Source organism: Lactuca sativa, chromosome 1 (genome assembly GCF_002870075.4).
Source record: "Lactuca sativa cultivar Salinas chromosome 1, Lsat_Salinas_v11, whole genome shotgun sequence".
In the NCBI taxonomy this organism is placed as follows: Eukaryota; Viridiplantae; Streptophyta; class Magnoliopsida; order Asterales; family Asteraceae; genus Lactuca; species Lactuca sativa.
Window position 1 is genome coordinate 109,793,075 of NC_056623.2, and position 15,919 is coordinate 109,808,993.

Below are 15,919 nucleotides of genomic sequence, written 5' to 3' on the forward strand. Positions count from 1 at the left end.
GAACCGTGAAAAAGGATTGCATGGCAACCATGGATATTTGGCATAAAAGGCTTGGTTACTCTTCTGGTGATAAAATGACTCAAATAGATTTCCTTAAGAATGTTCCATCTGATTATATTTGTGATTCTTGTTCCAAAAACAATCATAATGGGATGCCTTTTTAATTCAGTGAGATTAAGACCCTTGATTATTTTGAATTATTACATTGTCATGTTTGGGGAATGTATCGTTTTTACTCTATTTTTGGAGCCAACTATTTCTTAACAATCGTTGCTGACTTCAGTAGGGGTGTTTTGGTCTTTCTACTCAAACACAAAGATGAAATTGGAAAATGTCTTATTAACTTCTACAACTTAATAAAAACTCAATTTGGAAAAGAAGTTAGGAAAATTAGAAGTGACAACGAAGGGGAATTCACCAATCAAGATATGATCCATTTCTATAACAAGGAAGGAATCTTACTTGAGACCACCTGTCCTCACACCCTGCAACAAAATAGGGTTGTTGAAAGAAAGCATAGTTCTCGAAACTGTATGTGCCCTTAGATTTGAGGCAAACATACTAAAAATATTTTAGGGTGAGGGAAACTTACTAAAAATATTTTGAGGTGAGTGTATCGTAGATGCTGCCTATATTATATATAGAATAAGGTTTTAAGAAACAAAAGTCCTTATAAAGTTATTTTTAAACAAGATTTGGACTATGAGCACATGAAATTTTTTGGGTGTTTAGTCTATTTTAAAAGTAATGAAACAAAAGGAGAAAATTTTGAAGCAAAGGGGAGGCCTAACGTGTTCATAGGTTATCCTCAAGTGATCAAATGTTACAAAATCTTTGATATGAAAAGAGAAAAGGTTATTGTTTCTCGTGATTTCAGGTTCCATGAAATTCATTTCCATTTCCTCAAGAAAGCCGATGCATCCAATGATGACAATCCATCAGAAGTCTTTAGGCCATCTCATCACAATAATGACTAGAATACGTGGGACCATCGTGATATGCGGCCGGTTGATGTTCATGATCATGATGAAATGATAATACCAATTCAAAATCTCGATAAAGAGAGATCTCCTTTAGAAACCAACAGGTCTACTACCAATCTAGACACTATCGAAGGTGACCAACATACCAAACAGTACCACATGGCATCACCCAAGAACCAATTGCGACAACTCATGAGAAAATAAACAAAACCCAACCAAAACACTTTTTCAATTATCACATTCAACTCCCCACTTCGATAGAACATGCATAAGCTCCACCAAGTCAAGCAACCTCCATAGTACATCCCTTATCCAATTTTTTCTCATATCAAAAGTTTTCTGATTCTGATAGGGCTTACCTTATGGCCATCGACTCTAATGATGACCCAAGGGCCTTTTATCAAGCCATTAAAAGTGACAAGTGGAAAGAAGCTATGAAAAAGGAGATTCAAGCCTCTGAGAAAAATGGGACATGGACTTTAGAAGACCTTCCTACAAGAAAACATGTTATTGACTCGAAATAGGTATACAAAGTGAAGTATAAACCTAATGACAAAGTGGAGAGATACAAGGCTCGTCTCGTTGCCAAAAGGTTCACTCAAATAGATGGTGTGGATTATCATGACATGTTTTCACCGGTTGCAAAGCTTGACACTGTCAGAACTCTCCTAGTTGTGGTAGTAAAAAGGAATTAGGATATCCACCAACTAGATGTCAACAACGCTTTCTTGCTTGTGATCTTAATAAAGAGATCTACATGAAGATTCCTCAAGGCTTAGAAAAGGAAGGAGAGACTAGAGTTTATCGTTTATGAAAGTCCTTATATGGTCTAAAGCAAGCTTCACACAACTGGTTCCGGAAGTTTTCTAATGCCTTAATCAACCTTAGTTTCAAACAATCCCATGTAAACTATTATCTTTTTATATACGAGCAAGGAAACAATATTGTTGCTGCACTCATCCACATTGAACATTGATGATGCCGTTTTGGTTGGAAATGAAAATCAGAAAATGCAATCCATAAAGGATGAGTTGGATAACAAATTCAGCATCAAGGACCTAGGAAAACTCAAATACATTATTGGGATAGATTTCACTTGCACTCCCGAGGGACTAGTTTTGAATCAATATAAAAACATACTTAATATACTAGAAGATTGTGGATTACAAGGATGCAAACCGAGCTCGCTTCCAATCAAACAAAATTTGAAGCTTGACAAAGGTGAAAAGGAACCAAGGGTTGATGTTGGTTAGTATCATCGCATACTTGGAAGACTACTCTACTTGCAATCCACACGAACTGACATCACATACTCAGTAAATGTATTATTTTACTGACTCAATTTGTTGATGCCGATCAATGACCCCATCTGGATGTTGCAGATAAGGTTCTTCATTATTTGAAGGGTACAACATGATAAGGTGTCCTTTTCCCACATGAGGAAGGTTATCATCTCATCTAATACTATCACTTGGACAGGTGTGGATGTCCCTTCATGTGAAAGTCTAGGACTGGATACCTCTTTTTACTTGTAGATTCCCCTATTTCTTGGAAAACAAAAAAAACAAACAATTGGCCATCTCTCGCTTTTCTACTGAAGTACAATACATGTCAATGACGTCTACTATCAGTGAAATGCTTTGGGTTCGATGGCTTCTAAGTAAGTTGGACGTTCATTCTACCAATCCAACTCCCTTATTTTGTGATAACTAAGTTGCATGCCATATTTCTAACAATCCGGTCTTCCATTAAAGGACGAAACATGTTGAGATGGACTGTTTTTTGTTTGTGAAAGAGTAGAGTTGCATGAGATTGAACCTCTTCCTATCGCCTACACTATACAGATTGTTGATCTCCTCACTAAAGGATTAGGGACTGAACATTTACATTTTCTACTTGACAAGATGGGCGCTTATAATCCTCATGCTCCAGCTTGAGGGGGAGTATTGGATTTAAAAGATTCTCTTATCTGTTCTAGATATAGATTGATATTTTCCTTTTATGTTTCCTAATTTCTAGCTTTTTTCATTATCTTTTGTATTTAAAAGATGTTGCCTCTTTGGAATTCAGTATGATGAAATTAGGTACCATGAAATTTATCAGGAAGCACAAACAATAAACCTACCCATGGCCTATTTCCAATCACCCAAATCAGCAAAGAATTGCAAAGAACGAAAAGCATTCCTATTAATGGAGATCCATTCAATAAAACTTGCCTCGTCATTGATTATGATCCCGCCCACAATATGGTTCTCTCTTATGACTTGAAAAATGTTAAAATGCCATAATGTTGATAACAACAACGAGATGTTAAAAATGAAGTTGACATATATTTACTAGATATTAAGGTCAAACAAGAGAGAGAAATAGGAGTATTCACCACATCAAAGGATAATTTTTGTTCGTCATGTTTGATCGGTTAATCCTTTTACTTACAAAATTATTTTTATATCATCCAAGAAAAGAGGCATGTCGCATGCTAGAGGTGACTATTAAATTCATTGTTTTTATCTATATCACCATAAAAAGAAAATCATTACCTCAACAATCATATCAAAAAAAATTCTTAGATTATCCAAGAAACATGACGATCACCACCACCATCAAATTTTCTTTAGTTTTTCTATTCATCATCAAAATTAGGAGCGAAGGAATCAGATCGTAGCGAACAAACCCAATAAATGTTTTTAGGTTTGTATTTCATAACTTTTTGTCCCCGTGCTATGGTAACATGTTTTTTTTACACATCTCTCTGATACGATGTAAGGAGTAGTAATAATTGAATCAACATTGTTTTTTCTAGACCAGGAAATAGATATCATCTGTGGGTTTTATTGATTCCAATAAAAGCTCAAACAAAATAAATAGTGCATAAGCCTGATTGTGAACAAGATTGCATCCACTAGAACGATCAACAATGGTTTCTTCAATTCCAGACCAACAATAAGTATCTTCCATTGGGTTTTGACTAGTTGTAAAATCTGACAAATTACAAAAAAAAAGCTCTAACAAAAATTAATGGTGCAAAAGGTGAAAGACTTAAACAACACTCACCTCTCTATACCTCCACAACTGCCTCTCTCCCATGCGACCCTATACGTCTACCTACTACTATCTTATGAAATTATTAGTTTGTATATCCTCATTATTAATGCAAATTCAATCAATTAATTAATTACTTAAAATACAAGCACATGTACACTTCAACAACTCTCACCAATTTGAACGTCCTTAGGCGTGTGAACACTCAAGTTGGATGAAAATTTTGAGAAATAATAAGTAAGAGATGCCCTTAGTGAAGATATTAGCATACTGAGAAGTCGAAGTAACATGTAACACATAGATCTAACCTATTGCAACTTAATCGCGACTAAAATTTATGTCAATCTCGATGTGCTTGTTGTGCTGATGTTCCATAGGATTGTTCGATAAGTGTACCGCACTAACATTATTGCAATAGACAAGTATAGTGGAATGGAGATGTTTTTGAAGCTCCCAAAGTAGGTTGGGAAGGGAACATGTCTCTACAACTTTATTAGAAACTCCGCAATACTTGGATTCGACACTAGACTAAGCTATGGTTCTTTCTGTCTGGATTAAGAAGTAAATATTGTGACCAATAAATACACAATAACCAGATGTTTCAATAAAGAGATGAACTATATGGGTGTCCAATAAATAAACAATAACCACATGTTTTAATAGAGAGATGAACTATGTGGGGGTATCATAAATGTATCAAAGTATCTGGTTGAGAGGAATATAGTGTGGTTCTTGTGGGTCATGCATCTATAAAAATATATGATACACTGCATATGTGGGTTCTTGTTCCACATATATATGATACAGTGCATGTGTAACATCTAGTTTGGTGAACGTTAGATACTAGAGAGCACTTGTGGTACTACAAAACAAAGTGGGTTCAGAATAGGTAGGCCAAAGTCGTCAAGCGTGGTTGAAATATCAGTTCGAGTGCATGTCAGTTTGTAATTAAGCATGTCAGCACACTAAATAATATCTTAAACATAATTTTTGATGCAAAAACATGTTATAATGAGCTTTGGAGACAACAATACTTTGTAAATAAGTTGGCTCACATAGATCAGTCCTAGAGAACTTGGTGGCCAAGGTTGACGTGATCTGACGGAGTAACTTGGTCGATGATACAGTAAGAATGATATCACCACATATATTAATAGACAATCCATGTGAGCACCATGGTAATATATGCGTAAAGAAGACTTACATTTTCTATGTGTGAAGCCATGATGCATTATAAAGTGAGAAAATCACTAAAACTAGATTTTAGGGGCATGTTTGAGGCCATATAGGGACCGCTAAAGTAGGCACACATGATCTAGATGGTTGGGGTGCCCAAAGTCATGGAGGTTGTTTTATGTAAACTGTTCCTATAAATGACCATGAGGAAAGAAATTCTTGACATCAAGCTGACAGATCTGCCAATTTTGCGAGACGATAATGTTGAGAGCTATACGAATGGTATCCTATTTGACCACATGACTAAACATCTAATCATAGTCAATGTAAGGACATTGATTTTTTCTATTGGCTATTATCCAAGCCTTGTATTGAGCTAGATATCCATATGCATTATGCTTCTTTTAAAACAACCAAATTAAAATAACCACATTAGTATTGAAAGATCTAGTATTCTCAATAATCATATTAAAGTGATATTTCTAATTAACATATGATGCTAATTGGTCACACTAACAACAACTTAATATAATTGATTATTTATTAGAAATTGTTTTTAATAAATTTTCAATAAAATCTTATAATTAAATTGGGAATTATTTATTTCTAAGAAATAATAATTTTCATTAGTATGTAACATTACATAATTCATATGGTATGAATTAATAAGTCACGCACAACATTTTAGACTAGATAAATTCTTTTGTCTTTTACCAAAAACTTAAAGTTTATACTTTATAAACTTGGTTTATAAAATATAAAGTTTTTGTCCTCTTTTGACTTCTTAATTACGAAACTGAGGAAGAAGAAAGAAAGGTATGGTTTGTAGCTTATTTTAATCTAGGCAACATACTTTAGAAGTATGGGATTAAAGTATTACAAAAAGAAGACATGCCTATTGATTATTTAAATAAAAGCACGACTTTCATGATTGTTTAATAAAAAGAGATGAAAGCATGGCTAGTCTTACAAGCATGGGAGACATGTTTGTCTAAAGTGCTAAATGGTTAATGACTTATAGAATTTTTCCTCATGCTATAAATACTAGCTTCATCAGACTTTTATTCTTGCTATTCTTTTGGACACAAAACCATGAGTTGTGAGAGTATGCATACTCTTTCCATTTTGTTCATCCTCTTGAAGATATTACTTGCTTTTATACTCTCTTGAAGTTCATACTTTGGTTATGAACTTCAAGATTAAATGTTATGAGTTTCTTACAAGACTAACATCTTAAATCAAGTTGACAATTTGTTGGTGTCTCAAATGTTCCATATTTTCCATCAAATTCCAAGCCTCTCCTTGAGCATTCAAAGTGTAAAAATGTTTGGTGCTTGTTTTCTTTCCAAACTTTGCAAGAAGATCCTTGGTGGGTATAAACTTGGTTTATCTTTATTCTAATTTTTAAAGTCTTATATTGTTAAATCTTATGTTGCTAAAACTAACTTTTTGAATAACAACCCAACAAGCATTAGTCGGAGGTGGAACAAGAACCCATGTTTCATTAGAAATAAGTGTTGTGTATTCATCTTGCATAGTGTTAAGCCAATGTGGTTCATGAGATTTTTTAGTATACGAATGGGGGACCGGATATGAGGAATATATATGGAGATTTAGCTTTTTGATCAGTTTCAGGATCCCATTATGAGGTATAGTTGTCATAAGGTGAGAGAAGGCATGAACATGATATTGATTTTTTAAAGTAGGTGTAAAGGAAGGGGTTACCGTAGTGGATAAGGGCGGCAACATCAACGAGAGGATAACGAGTTATACAATTGACGATGATGAGGGTGGATCATCAGACGGTTACGTTTTAATAAGACTAGGGTCGGGGTGGGAACCAAAAGAGATAATAGAAGTTTGAGGGGATAACTGAAGGTACATGGAGCTAAAACGGAGGATGGTGTTGTCAAAATTAACATGATGGGAAATGATACTATTTTTTGTTGCTAGGTTGAGGCAATAGTACCCTCGATGGTGTGTGACGTAGCCAAGGAAAATGTCTTGTGTGCTTCGAGGGGCTAGTTTGTGAGACGTATGAAGGTAAGGAAGTAGAAGCAACTAAAAACGCGTAAATGAGTGTATGAGGGCTTCAAGCTAATAGGTAGAGGTAAGTAAGGATGAAATAATAGGTTACTAATTATATTATTGATGGTTTTAAAGATGTATTTGGATTATCCATTTTTTCAAATGTATATAGGCACGAAAAACACAGGTGAATTCCGTTGGTGGTACAAAAGGTTTAGAATTGAGTGATTTTGAAACCGTTATCACATTGAAAGGTTTGAATATGACGTTAAATTGTTTTCTGACATATTTTCGAAAATGAGCACATTTTGAAAACACGTCGTATTTGTACCATAAAAGGTACCCAAACAAAATCAGAATATTGATCAACAAACACCACATAATACATTAAAACACCAACACATCGTTGAAGTCTTAACATAGAAATGAATAATTTGAAATGGATATGTAGCCATAAAATTAAATTGTGAGAAGACAAAAATTGAAAAACATGATGCATGACTTGAGAAGTGATTGTATACAATACACTCACACTATCACATAAGAGTAGAGTTTGACAAGTCCCATAGTCCGTCATAGAAAAACCAAATTCATCAAATTATATAGTACATCTACTACCACGAGTAAAACGTCTAACATAAATAAATATTTTGATTATGTTGGGTGTAACATGGGCTAGAATTAAGCTAAGAGTGCGATATAGATTATACAGAGACAAAGATGCATTTTTGAACGTGGTGACAGTACAACTAAACTGAAGGAATTAAGCACTTTATTACTAAGGGATGTGTGTATACATGTATCGACTTGTAGATGACAAGTGACTTCGAATGTATGTACCACATGTTAAAGTTTGGGTCTTGTAATGTCATGGCATTAAACATTTTGGGGAGACTGGTTGGTTGATTTGGACCCTTTATCGAAGGCAATGTCCATGGAATCACTGAAGTGGGTTATCCCATGATGTTGCCTGAGAATTATGAGTGGGTAGGCGTAATTTATAGAGGCACTAAGCTGATAATTAGACCAAACAGTGGGCTAAACAGTGGTGCTAGGACCTATGGGTGAAGCCAGTAGCCTAAACAACCTAGACGAGGCTCCTAATGATCGACACTAGTGGGAGGCGCTAAAGGAAATGACCGAACGATTGCATATGAGGGGTACGACCACGTATACCATCATACTGAATTTTTCTCCAGGACGATGACATCAATATTTTCATGAAAACTGTCAATTGTTTTAATCTTGGTGCAATACATGGAAATGGAAGAGTCACCAATAACGATATTCCACAACTCGTTGTCTAGTAAAATCATCTTTGCGTCCTTGTTGTAATAGAATAGGGTTTCTAAATTTCATCATACTCATGAGCCTACATTCTTAAAATGCAGTCGTTACAGTCTAAATCACATATTAGAGGTATGTATGACTTTATGTTAGTGATGTCATACGGTTTCTCAGAGGGTTTTTCAGTAGCCATGAAGAAAGAATGGATAAAGAATGTTTTTTTTCCGGTGGCGACTCTAAGGAACCGATGTAAGAGGGTGTTGTGAACGAGATTATTTAGAAAAGATAGTTTTAAGTTACCTACTCTAATATCATGTTATCTTAGGGAATTATTCATACGCGTCTTCTCATTATCAAGGCAATATAAAGTATACTATACAAAGGACCTAACACACACTATGGGTCGTAAGCCCATCAATTAATTAAATACATAAAATATACACATACATATCAACACCTATACCTCCATTCACAGCTAACCAAAAATCAATATCCTTACTCCTTCCGTTCCGTTTATCGGTTTTCCATTTGCCATTTAGAAAACTAAGAAAATGAATAGGTATGATTTGCAAGTTTTTCATTTACCACATCTTCAATTTCTAAACAATCTAACGGCGACAACATGTTGTTTGGTTCTAATAAGACCTTCAAATGATTTGATCAACAGGGGAAGGGGAGGTAGTAGCAGGAAGAAGTGAACGCCACCTCCACAGAACTTGATTCTAGAAATTTTGAATGAGATGAAGGACGAGTGGGTGTTAAGGGTAGGATTACTTTATTTAGATAAACAACTATATGAATATGTGTGTTACATTCATGGCATATGGTTAAGTACATGTGAGACGACCGTCCTAATTTTATAAGACCGTGAGACGCAATCCTAGCCACTCATTTATTAGATAAAACAAAAAACATTTTTAAAATGCAAAATAATTGAAAATTTTCGAAAATTTTTTTTCCAATATTATTTTTGGAATATATATTTTCCAAAAAATACAAAAAAATAAATACAAAAAAATGCATTTTTTTAAAATATTTTAGTAGAATATTTAGAATATTCTACATATCTGGAAAATCAAGTAGAATATTCTAAACATTTTAAAAATAATATTAGAATATGTACAGTCTAATATTCTATTAGAATATTTCATATATTTTTCAAAAAGAAAAACATTAATTTTTTTAGTTAAATAAAGTTCCGAATTAAAAAAAAAAAAATTTGGATTTTTTATTTTATTTTGCATTATAAAATTATTTTTAGATTTGTTTTCACGGTCTCATAAAATTAACATGGTATCAAATGAACCTGAATATATATATATATATATATATATATATATATATATATATATATATATATATATATATATATATATATTAAATTTTTTTTGTTATCATGAAATAATAATTTTATTATTAAGTTGATAAAAAGCATAACTATTATCTTAAATATATGATAAGATAATAATATAGTAAATCTATGTGATCTTAATCACCTTATTTGCAAGGTTAAGTACTGAAAAGTTAAATTAAAATTTTGGTTTATAAGTATTTCGATTATTATTAAATTTAATTAGTTTAAATGTATCTTTTATACCCATATCATTTGAATAGTCTCTAGCCTCGGGTTGTGTACAAATAAAACTAAATATAAGTTTTGAACCGATATTATTTTTTAATATTGTTAGTTTAATAATCAAAAAACAAAATATTTAAGATTTTTTAGTTTCGGTCATGATTATTATTTCAAATATCAATCATCATTTATAAAAAAAAACGTAATATTATTTCTCTATTTTTTTATTTTAACTAATGTTATTATTAAATAACACGAAATATATTACTTAAATAAATTTCATTATTATAAAAAATAAATTTTGGTTAATATTTTCTTCAATTTTACATTTCAATTTAGGTTTTACATTTAATTGTATATTTTGATTTTGTAACTCTTTTAAAAAAAAGGTATTTTGATCAATTGTAAGTTTATTTGACATAAATCAATAATTTTAAGTATATTCTATTTTGAAATTGAATAGTTAATACTAAATATAAAATTTAAAATAATTTTGATATTTTAAAATAAAATTAATTAATTAGTTGGAAGTTAAGTAACTGTGTACATTTCTAGTTAATATGATGGAAGAAATCAATAATTTAAGTATATTTTATATTGAAAACTTAAAAGAGTCCTAAATTTAAAATTACAAATGAGTTCAATTTACAAAAAGATTTAACTAATCACAGTTAATTAGTTGGAAGTACCAAAGGGTTTGAAGTTAAGGGCTTAAAATGCTTCCTTTTTTAAAATTTAAGGGTACAAGTCATATGGTGAACAAAATAAATAGTTTTTTAAATGAGTAGTTTTGTCTTTTCAAGTTATTATCCTTTTAATAATATGGTTTAATAGGTGTGTGTCTTCCTTGTTTAAAATAATAATTGAAAGTTCTTGAGTTATGTAGTCTTTAAGTGGATATGATGTAAAAATAATATCATCTATTATAATATAATAGATAGTAGAAATGTTATGTTAAATGTTATAGTTTAATTAACAAATAATATTAATAGTTAATATGGTAGCAAGATCGTATTGTAGATACAATTTACATAAATTAAATAAGTATTTATGTTCGAAAGTGAAAAGTGAACATTAAAATTAGAAAAATATTTGAGATTAATTTATTAATTAAAAAAGATATAAAAGATTTTAAAGGTTTCAAATAAATATCATTGAAGTATTTTTATATTTATTATAATTTATAGATACGTATGTTTTAACACAATTTCTAAATAAAAATATATTAAAGAATTATAATAAAACTAAAATATTAATTTCAAATTCGATATGATTAGAAATGAAAAATATGAGAACCAAACATACAAAATTTAGAATATATATATATATATTCTTTTGAGAACGAGATTCGTGAAAACATGTAAATACATAATCACCTCATCATATTTCAAAATCAAAAACAACAAACTTCTCAAAATATGTGTCTAAGCTATATTTAGGCTCAAAAAAATTGACGGATTTTTTTTGGAAATGTGGGTTTATACACAGATAGTAGTGTATAAGACTGCGAATGTGCATAATCAACAGTTATGAGTGCTCATTATGTGCATATCCGTAGTCTATATAATTGTTGATTGTAATTATCAGTTGTTCATATGACTACTAATTATGCATACATGTAAATTTCCAAAATAAATAAAAAAAATTGTCAATTTTTTTAGCATAGATAAGGCTTAGACACACCATTTGGAGAAGATTGATATTTTTTGGTTTTGAAAAAAGATAAGTAGATTATGAGTTTACACGTTCTTACGTTTTTTTTGTTCGCACAATAACTCAATCGTGTATAATTGTTAGAATGTGCACAATCAATAGATATGAGTGCTCATTGTGTGCATATCCATAGTCTATATAATTGTTGATTGTAATTATCAGTTGTCCATATGACTACTGATTGTGGATACATGTAAATTTCCAAAATAAATAAAAAAAAATTCAATTTTTTTTAGCATAGATAAGGCTTAGACACACTATTTGGAGAAATTTGATGTTTTTTGGTTTTGAAAAAAGATAAGTAGATTATGAGTTTGCAACTTCTTACATTTTTTTTGGTTCGCACAATAACTCAATTATATATATATATATATATATATATATATATATATATATATATATATATATATATTTGGTTCGCACAATAACTCAATTGTATATATATATATATATATATATATATATATATATATATATATATATATATATATATATATATATAGAGAGAGAGAGAGAGAGAGAGAGAGAGAGAGAGCGAGCGCTTTAGATATTAAACGATTTGTTCAAAATAAATGTTAATCATTTGTAGTACCTAAAGAACTTTTTTGTTCAAAACGGAGTGTTTTGTTAAACGTTAGAATCTACTAAATGTCCTCTAAATTTCGGAATAGCTATGTACTTTAGTTTAAAAGATATTAATTTTGCGAAAATTACAAATTTAGCCATTTTTTTAATTACATTGTAAAAAATAGCAAAAAAAAAAACAACAAATTACAAAATTAGCCACTAAAATCGCAGATGGATTAGAGTGATCTGCGATTTCGACATTTGATCTATGAATATACAAGTGTTTAAAGCGTGAACGTACTTTGGCAGTGTATGTTCGCAGATGGACCCACTCCATCTTTGATTTTATTAGTTGAACTGCGATTTTGACTTTTAAGGATATAAATACCTAATATTTCTTAGCTTTTATTTTGCAAGGTTTTTGTTGGAAGGACTCTCTCTCGAGGCGAGAATTGATAGCTATGGAGGATTTCATGTAACATCATAGTGAAACCTTATCATTTTTGTAGTTAAAATTTAAAAAAAAAAAATCAAAATTTTAAAAAATTAAAAAAAGTATGCTCAAAATCGCAGACGAAACATCAAAGGAAATCGCAGATGAACTTAATCGCATATGAACTAAGTTAATCTGGGATTTCCTCTGATGTTCCATCTGCGAACGTACAACTCTCAATGCATGCCCACATTTTAAAAACTTGTACGTTCGTAGATCAAATGCCAAAATCGTAGACGGCTCTAATAGTTCTGTGATTTTGATGACTAATTTTATAATTTAAGTTTTTTCCTTTTTTATTTTTATTTTTTATTTGTTTTTTTGCTATTTTTTACAATGTAGTTAAAAAAAATTGACTAAATATATAATTTTCTCTATTTTTCTCTATTATTTTTCAATGTAATAATGTCTATTATCATTTTCTATGTTGCTTTGATTAATTCCACATAAAAAGTGGTAAGCGCAAAAAGCAACGACTGAAACTCATAATAATTAATAAATGATCAACATCCTTACGCCCATAACAACAGGATATACGGAAAACTCCATCAGGATTGCCACCCCCCACCTGCAATAAATTTCACAAAAACATTACTAAAGAGGAAACTCAAAATTAAAGAAGCAAAAACATCAACCGTTTACTTGTGTCTTGAAAATCTCTTCCATATATATGATCAAAATTCATACCACCAAAATAAAACGTTAATTGAGATAGATGGCAAATAGGTTACGCTCGTAATTACCTGGCGCTGAAGTCAAAGCAAGAAATAAAACCATGAATGGCAAATAGGTTAGCAAACACAGCTACCATCACACAAAACAATACGATCAATAACGCCCTCACCCCCACTCCCACGGCTGCTGTTGTCGTCATTATTGCTCCAATATGTGTTGCAAGCACGTCAACTTTTTATAGTCTGGTTTTGATGATGAATGATAAAGCAGTTAATTGTTTATTTTCGGTGGGTTTCATAGCCAGGCTTTATAATGGCAACTGTAGCTATCATCTCTACCTATGGTGGAGATTTCAGACATACGAAATGCTTATCTTTTTGTACGATTATTTTATTTAATTCTAGTTTGGTCGTGTTCGTAGTTTTTGTCAGTAAGTTTAAACATTATATGGTTTATTGCACCAAATGTGGTTGCTTTATCTAAGACCAACTTATCATTTCTTTTTCATAAAAAAATTATGTATTTATTTTTTAGTAAATTACAGAAATGGTCCTTTTAGTTTGGTCGTTTTCGTAGTTTTTGTCCGTAAGTTTAAACATTATATGGTTTATTGCACCAAATGTGGTTGCTTTATCTAAGACCAACTTATATAAAAAAAATTATGTATTTATTTTTGAGTAAATTACAGAAATGGTCCTTTTAGTTTGATCCTTTTTGTACGTAAATTTAAACATTATATGGTTTATTGCACCAAATGTGGTTGCTTTATATAACACCAACTTATCATTTCTTTTTCTTTTAGTATATATATATATATATATATATATATATATATATATATATATATATATATATATATATATATATATATATATATATATATATATATATATATATATATATATATATATATATATATATATATATATATATATATATATATATATATATATATATTATTTATTCTTAAGTTTATTTATTTATCTTTGTTTTTGTGGTTTACTAATTTTTTAATATATTTGATACTTATCTGAATATTTTATTTAATGTTTGTTTACTCATTTATATTATATAATATTTTAATGACATTTTGGTTCGAACAAACAAATTAAAATATAAACTCTGATAACTACCAATCGTCCAATATAATTATTTAATGTTGTTTTTTTATATGTTTTTCGATTACATCATTCGTTTGTATGTTAATGTTTGCTTGTTTATTATATATATATATATATATATATATATATATATATATATATATATATATATATATATATATATATATATATATATATATCCTAAGTCCCCTTTGTGAACAGTGCTTCACTGTGATCGGTTGGATATCTTTTTTTCTTTTTTGTTTGTTGGGTACTTTTTTTTTGGAATCTCCTCTAATTTGGTCTTTATCATTAACACACGTTTCAATTTATTGTTTCACTATTTTCGGTCCAATGAAATCCTTCCAAAACATCGACTCCACCGCCTTCTCTACCGACTTATACTCTCGAATGTTTAACAGTCGACCCCCACCGCTTCTTCCTCAAATATCACCATTGATTTCATCGACTTCTACAATCCTAGAACACTACCTCTCACTGGATCAGGAGTTCTGTTTACCTCAGAGAAGAAGACGGCCGACCAGGGTTACCACACTGAATGTAGCACATGGTTCTTGGTATGCATTTCTTTTTATTTTTATCTAAGTATTTTGCATTTTTGGCCTTGGACTTGGCGAGTTGAAGGACTAACTCGCCGAGTAGAAGCAAAATGGGACGCAGGGTTTAAGCCGTCTACTCGACGAGTCGGGTCCCGGACTCGGCGAGTAGAGGCTATCTGGACAAAAACTCTAATCCAAGGTTTTGCACCCTATTTAAACAATGTTATGTCGACCCAAAACGTCCCTTATGCTCCCAAAACACCTCTTATTGAAGCCCTAGCCGTTATTGAAGCAATCTAAGCCTTGTTGGTGGATTTTGGTGCTTGTGGTATTAAGAAGGAAGGATAAAAGCTTGAGGAAGCAAGTAGAGACCAAGGGAACCCGGATTTGTGCACTTTTTACAGCTCATTGAAGGTAAAAAGCTGTAACCTTGCTCATTTATTTGTTAGATCCCTCTTTGGGGAGATTTAGGGCTTTTATAAGCCATTTTTGGTGGCCAACCATGTTTACAAACATGGTTGGGGGTTAAAGCTTTTGAATCACATCCTTTAATGGGTCACTAGGCAGATTTGAGTGGCTTTTGTACCCATGAAAGGCCACATGCATCTTAAGAGCTTGTTTTATGTCTTTTTGAGCTCAAAGTCCCATGCAAGCACGTAAAGTTTGTAACTTTACGTGCTAGATCGATTGTAGAAGCTTGGATCTATCTTTTGATCAAA

At 31.2% G+C, this 15,919-nt stretch overlaps 1 protein-coding gene across 1 annotated transcript in view; it reads right to left on the bottom strand.

The window, feature by feature from the left end:
• LOC111921421 (uncharacterized) overlaps positions 1 to 13,918 on the bottom strand; it is a 38,875-nt gene extending 24,957 nt beyond the window's left edge. Inside the window, exons 1-2 of the mRNA XM_023917003.3 lie at positions 13,609 to 13,918; positions 13,382 to 13,433 (exon numbers count right to left, since the gene is read on the bottom strand). Coding sequence (XP_023772771.1) covers positions 13,382 to 13,433; positions 13,609 to 13,739 — 183 coding nt within the window. The 5' untranslated portion in view covers positions 13,740 to 13,918. The remainder of the gene's footprint in view (positions 1 to 13,381; positions 13,434 to 13,608) is intronic.
• Positions 13,919 to 15,919: the final 2,001 nt, after the last annotated feature.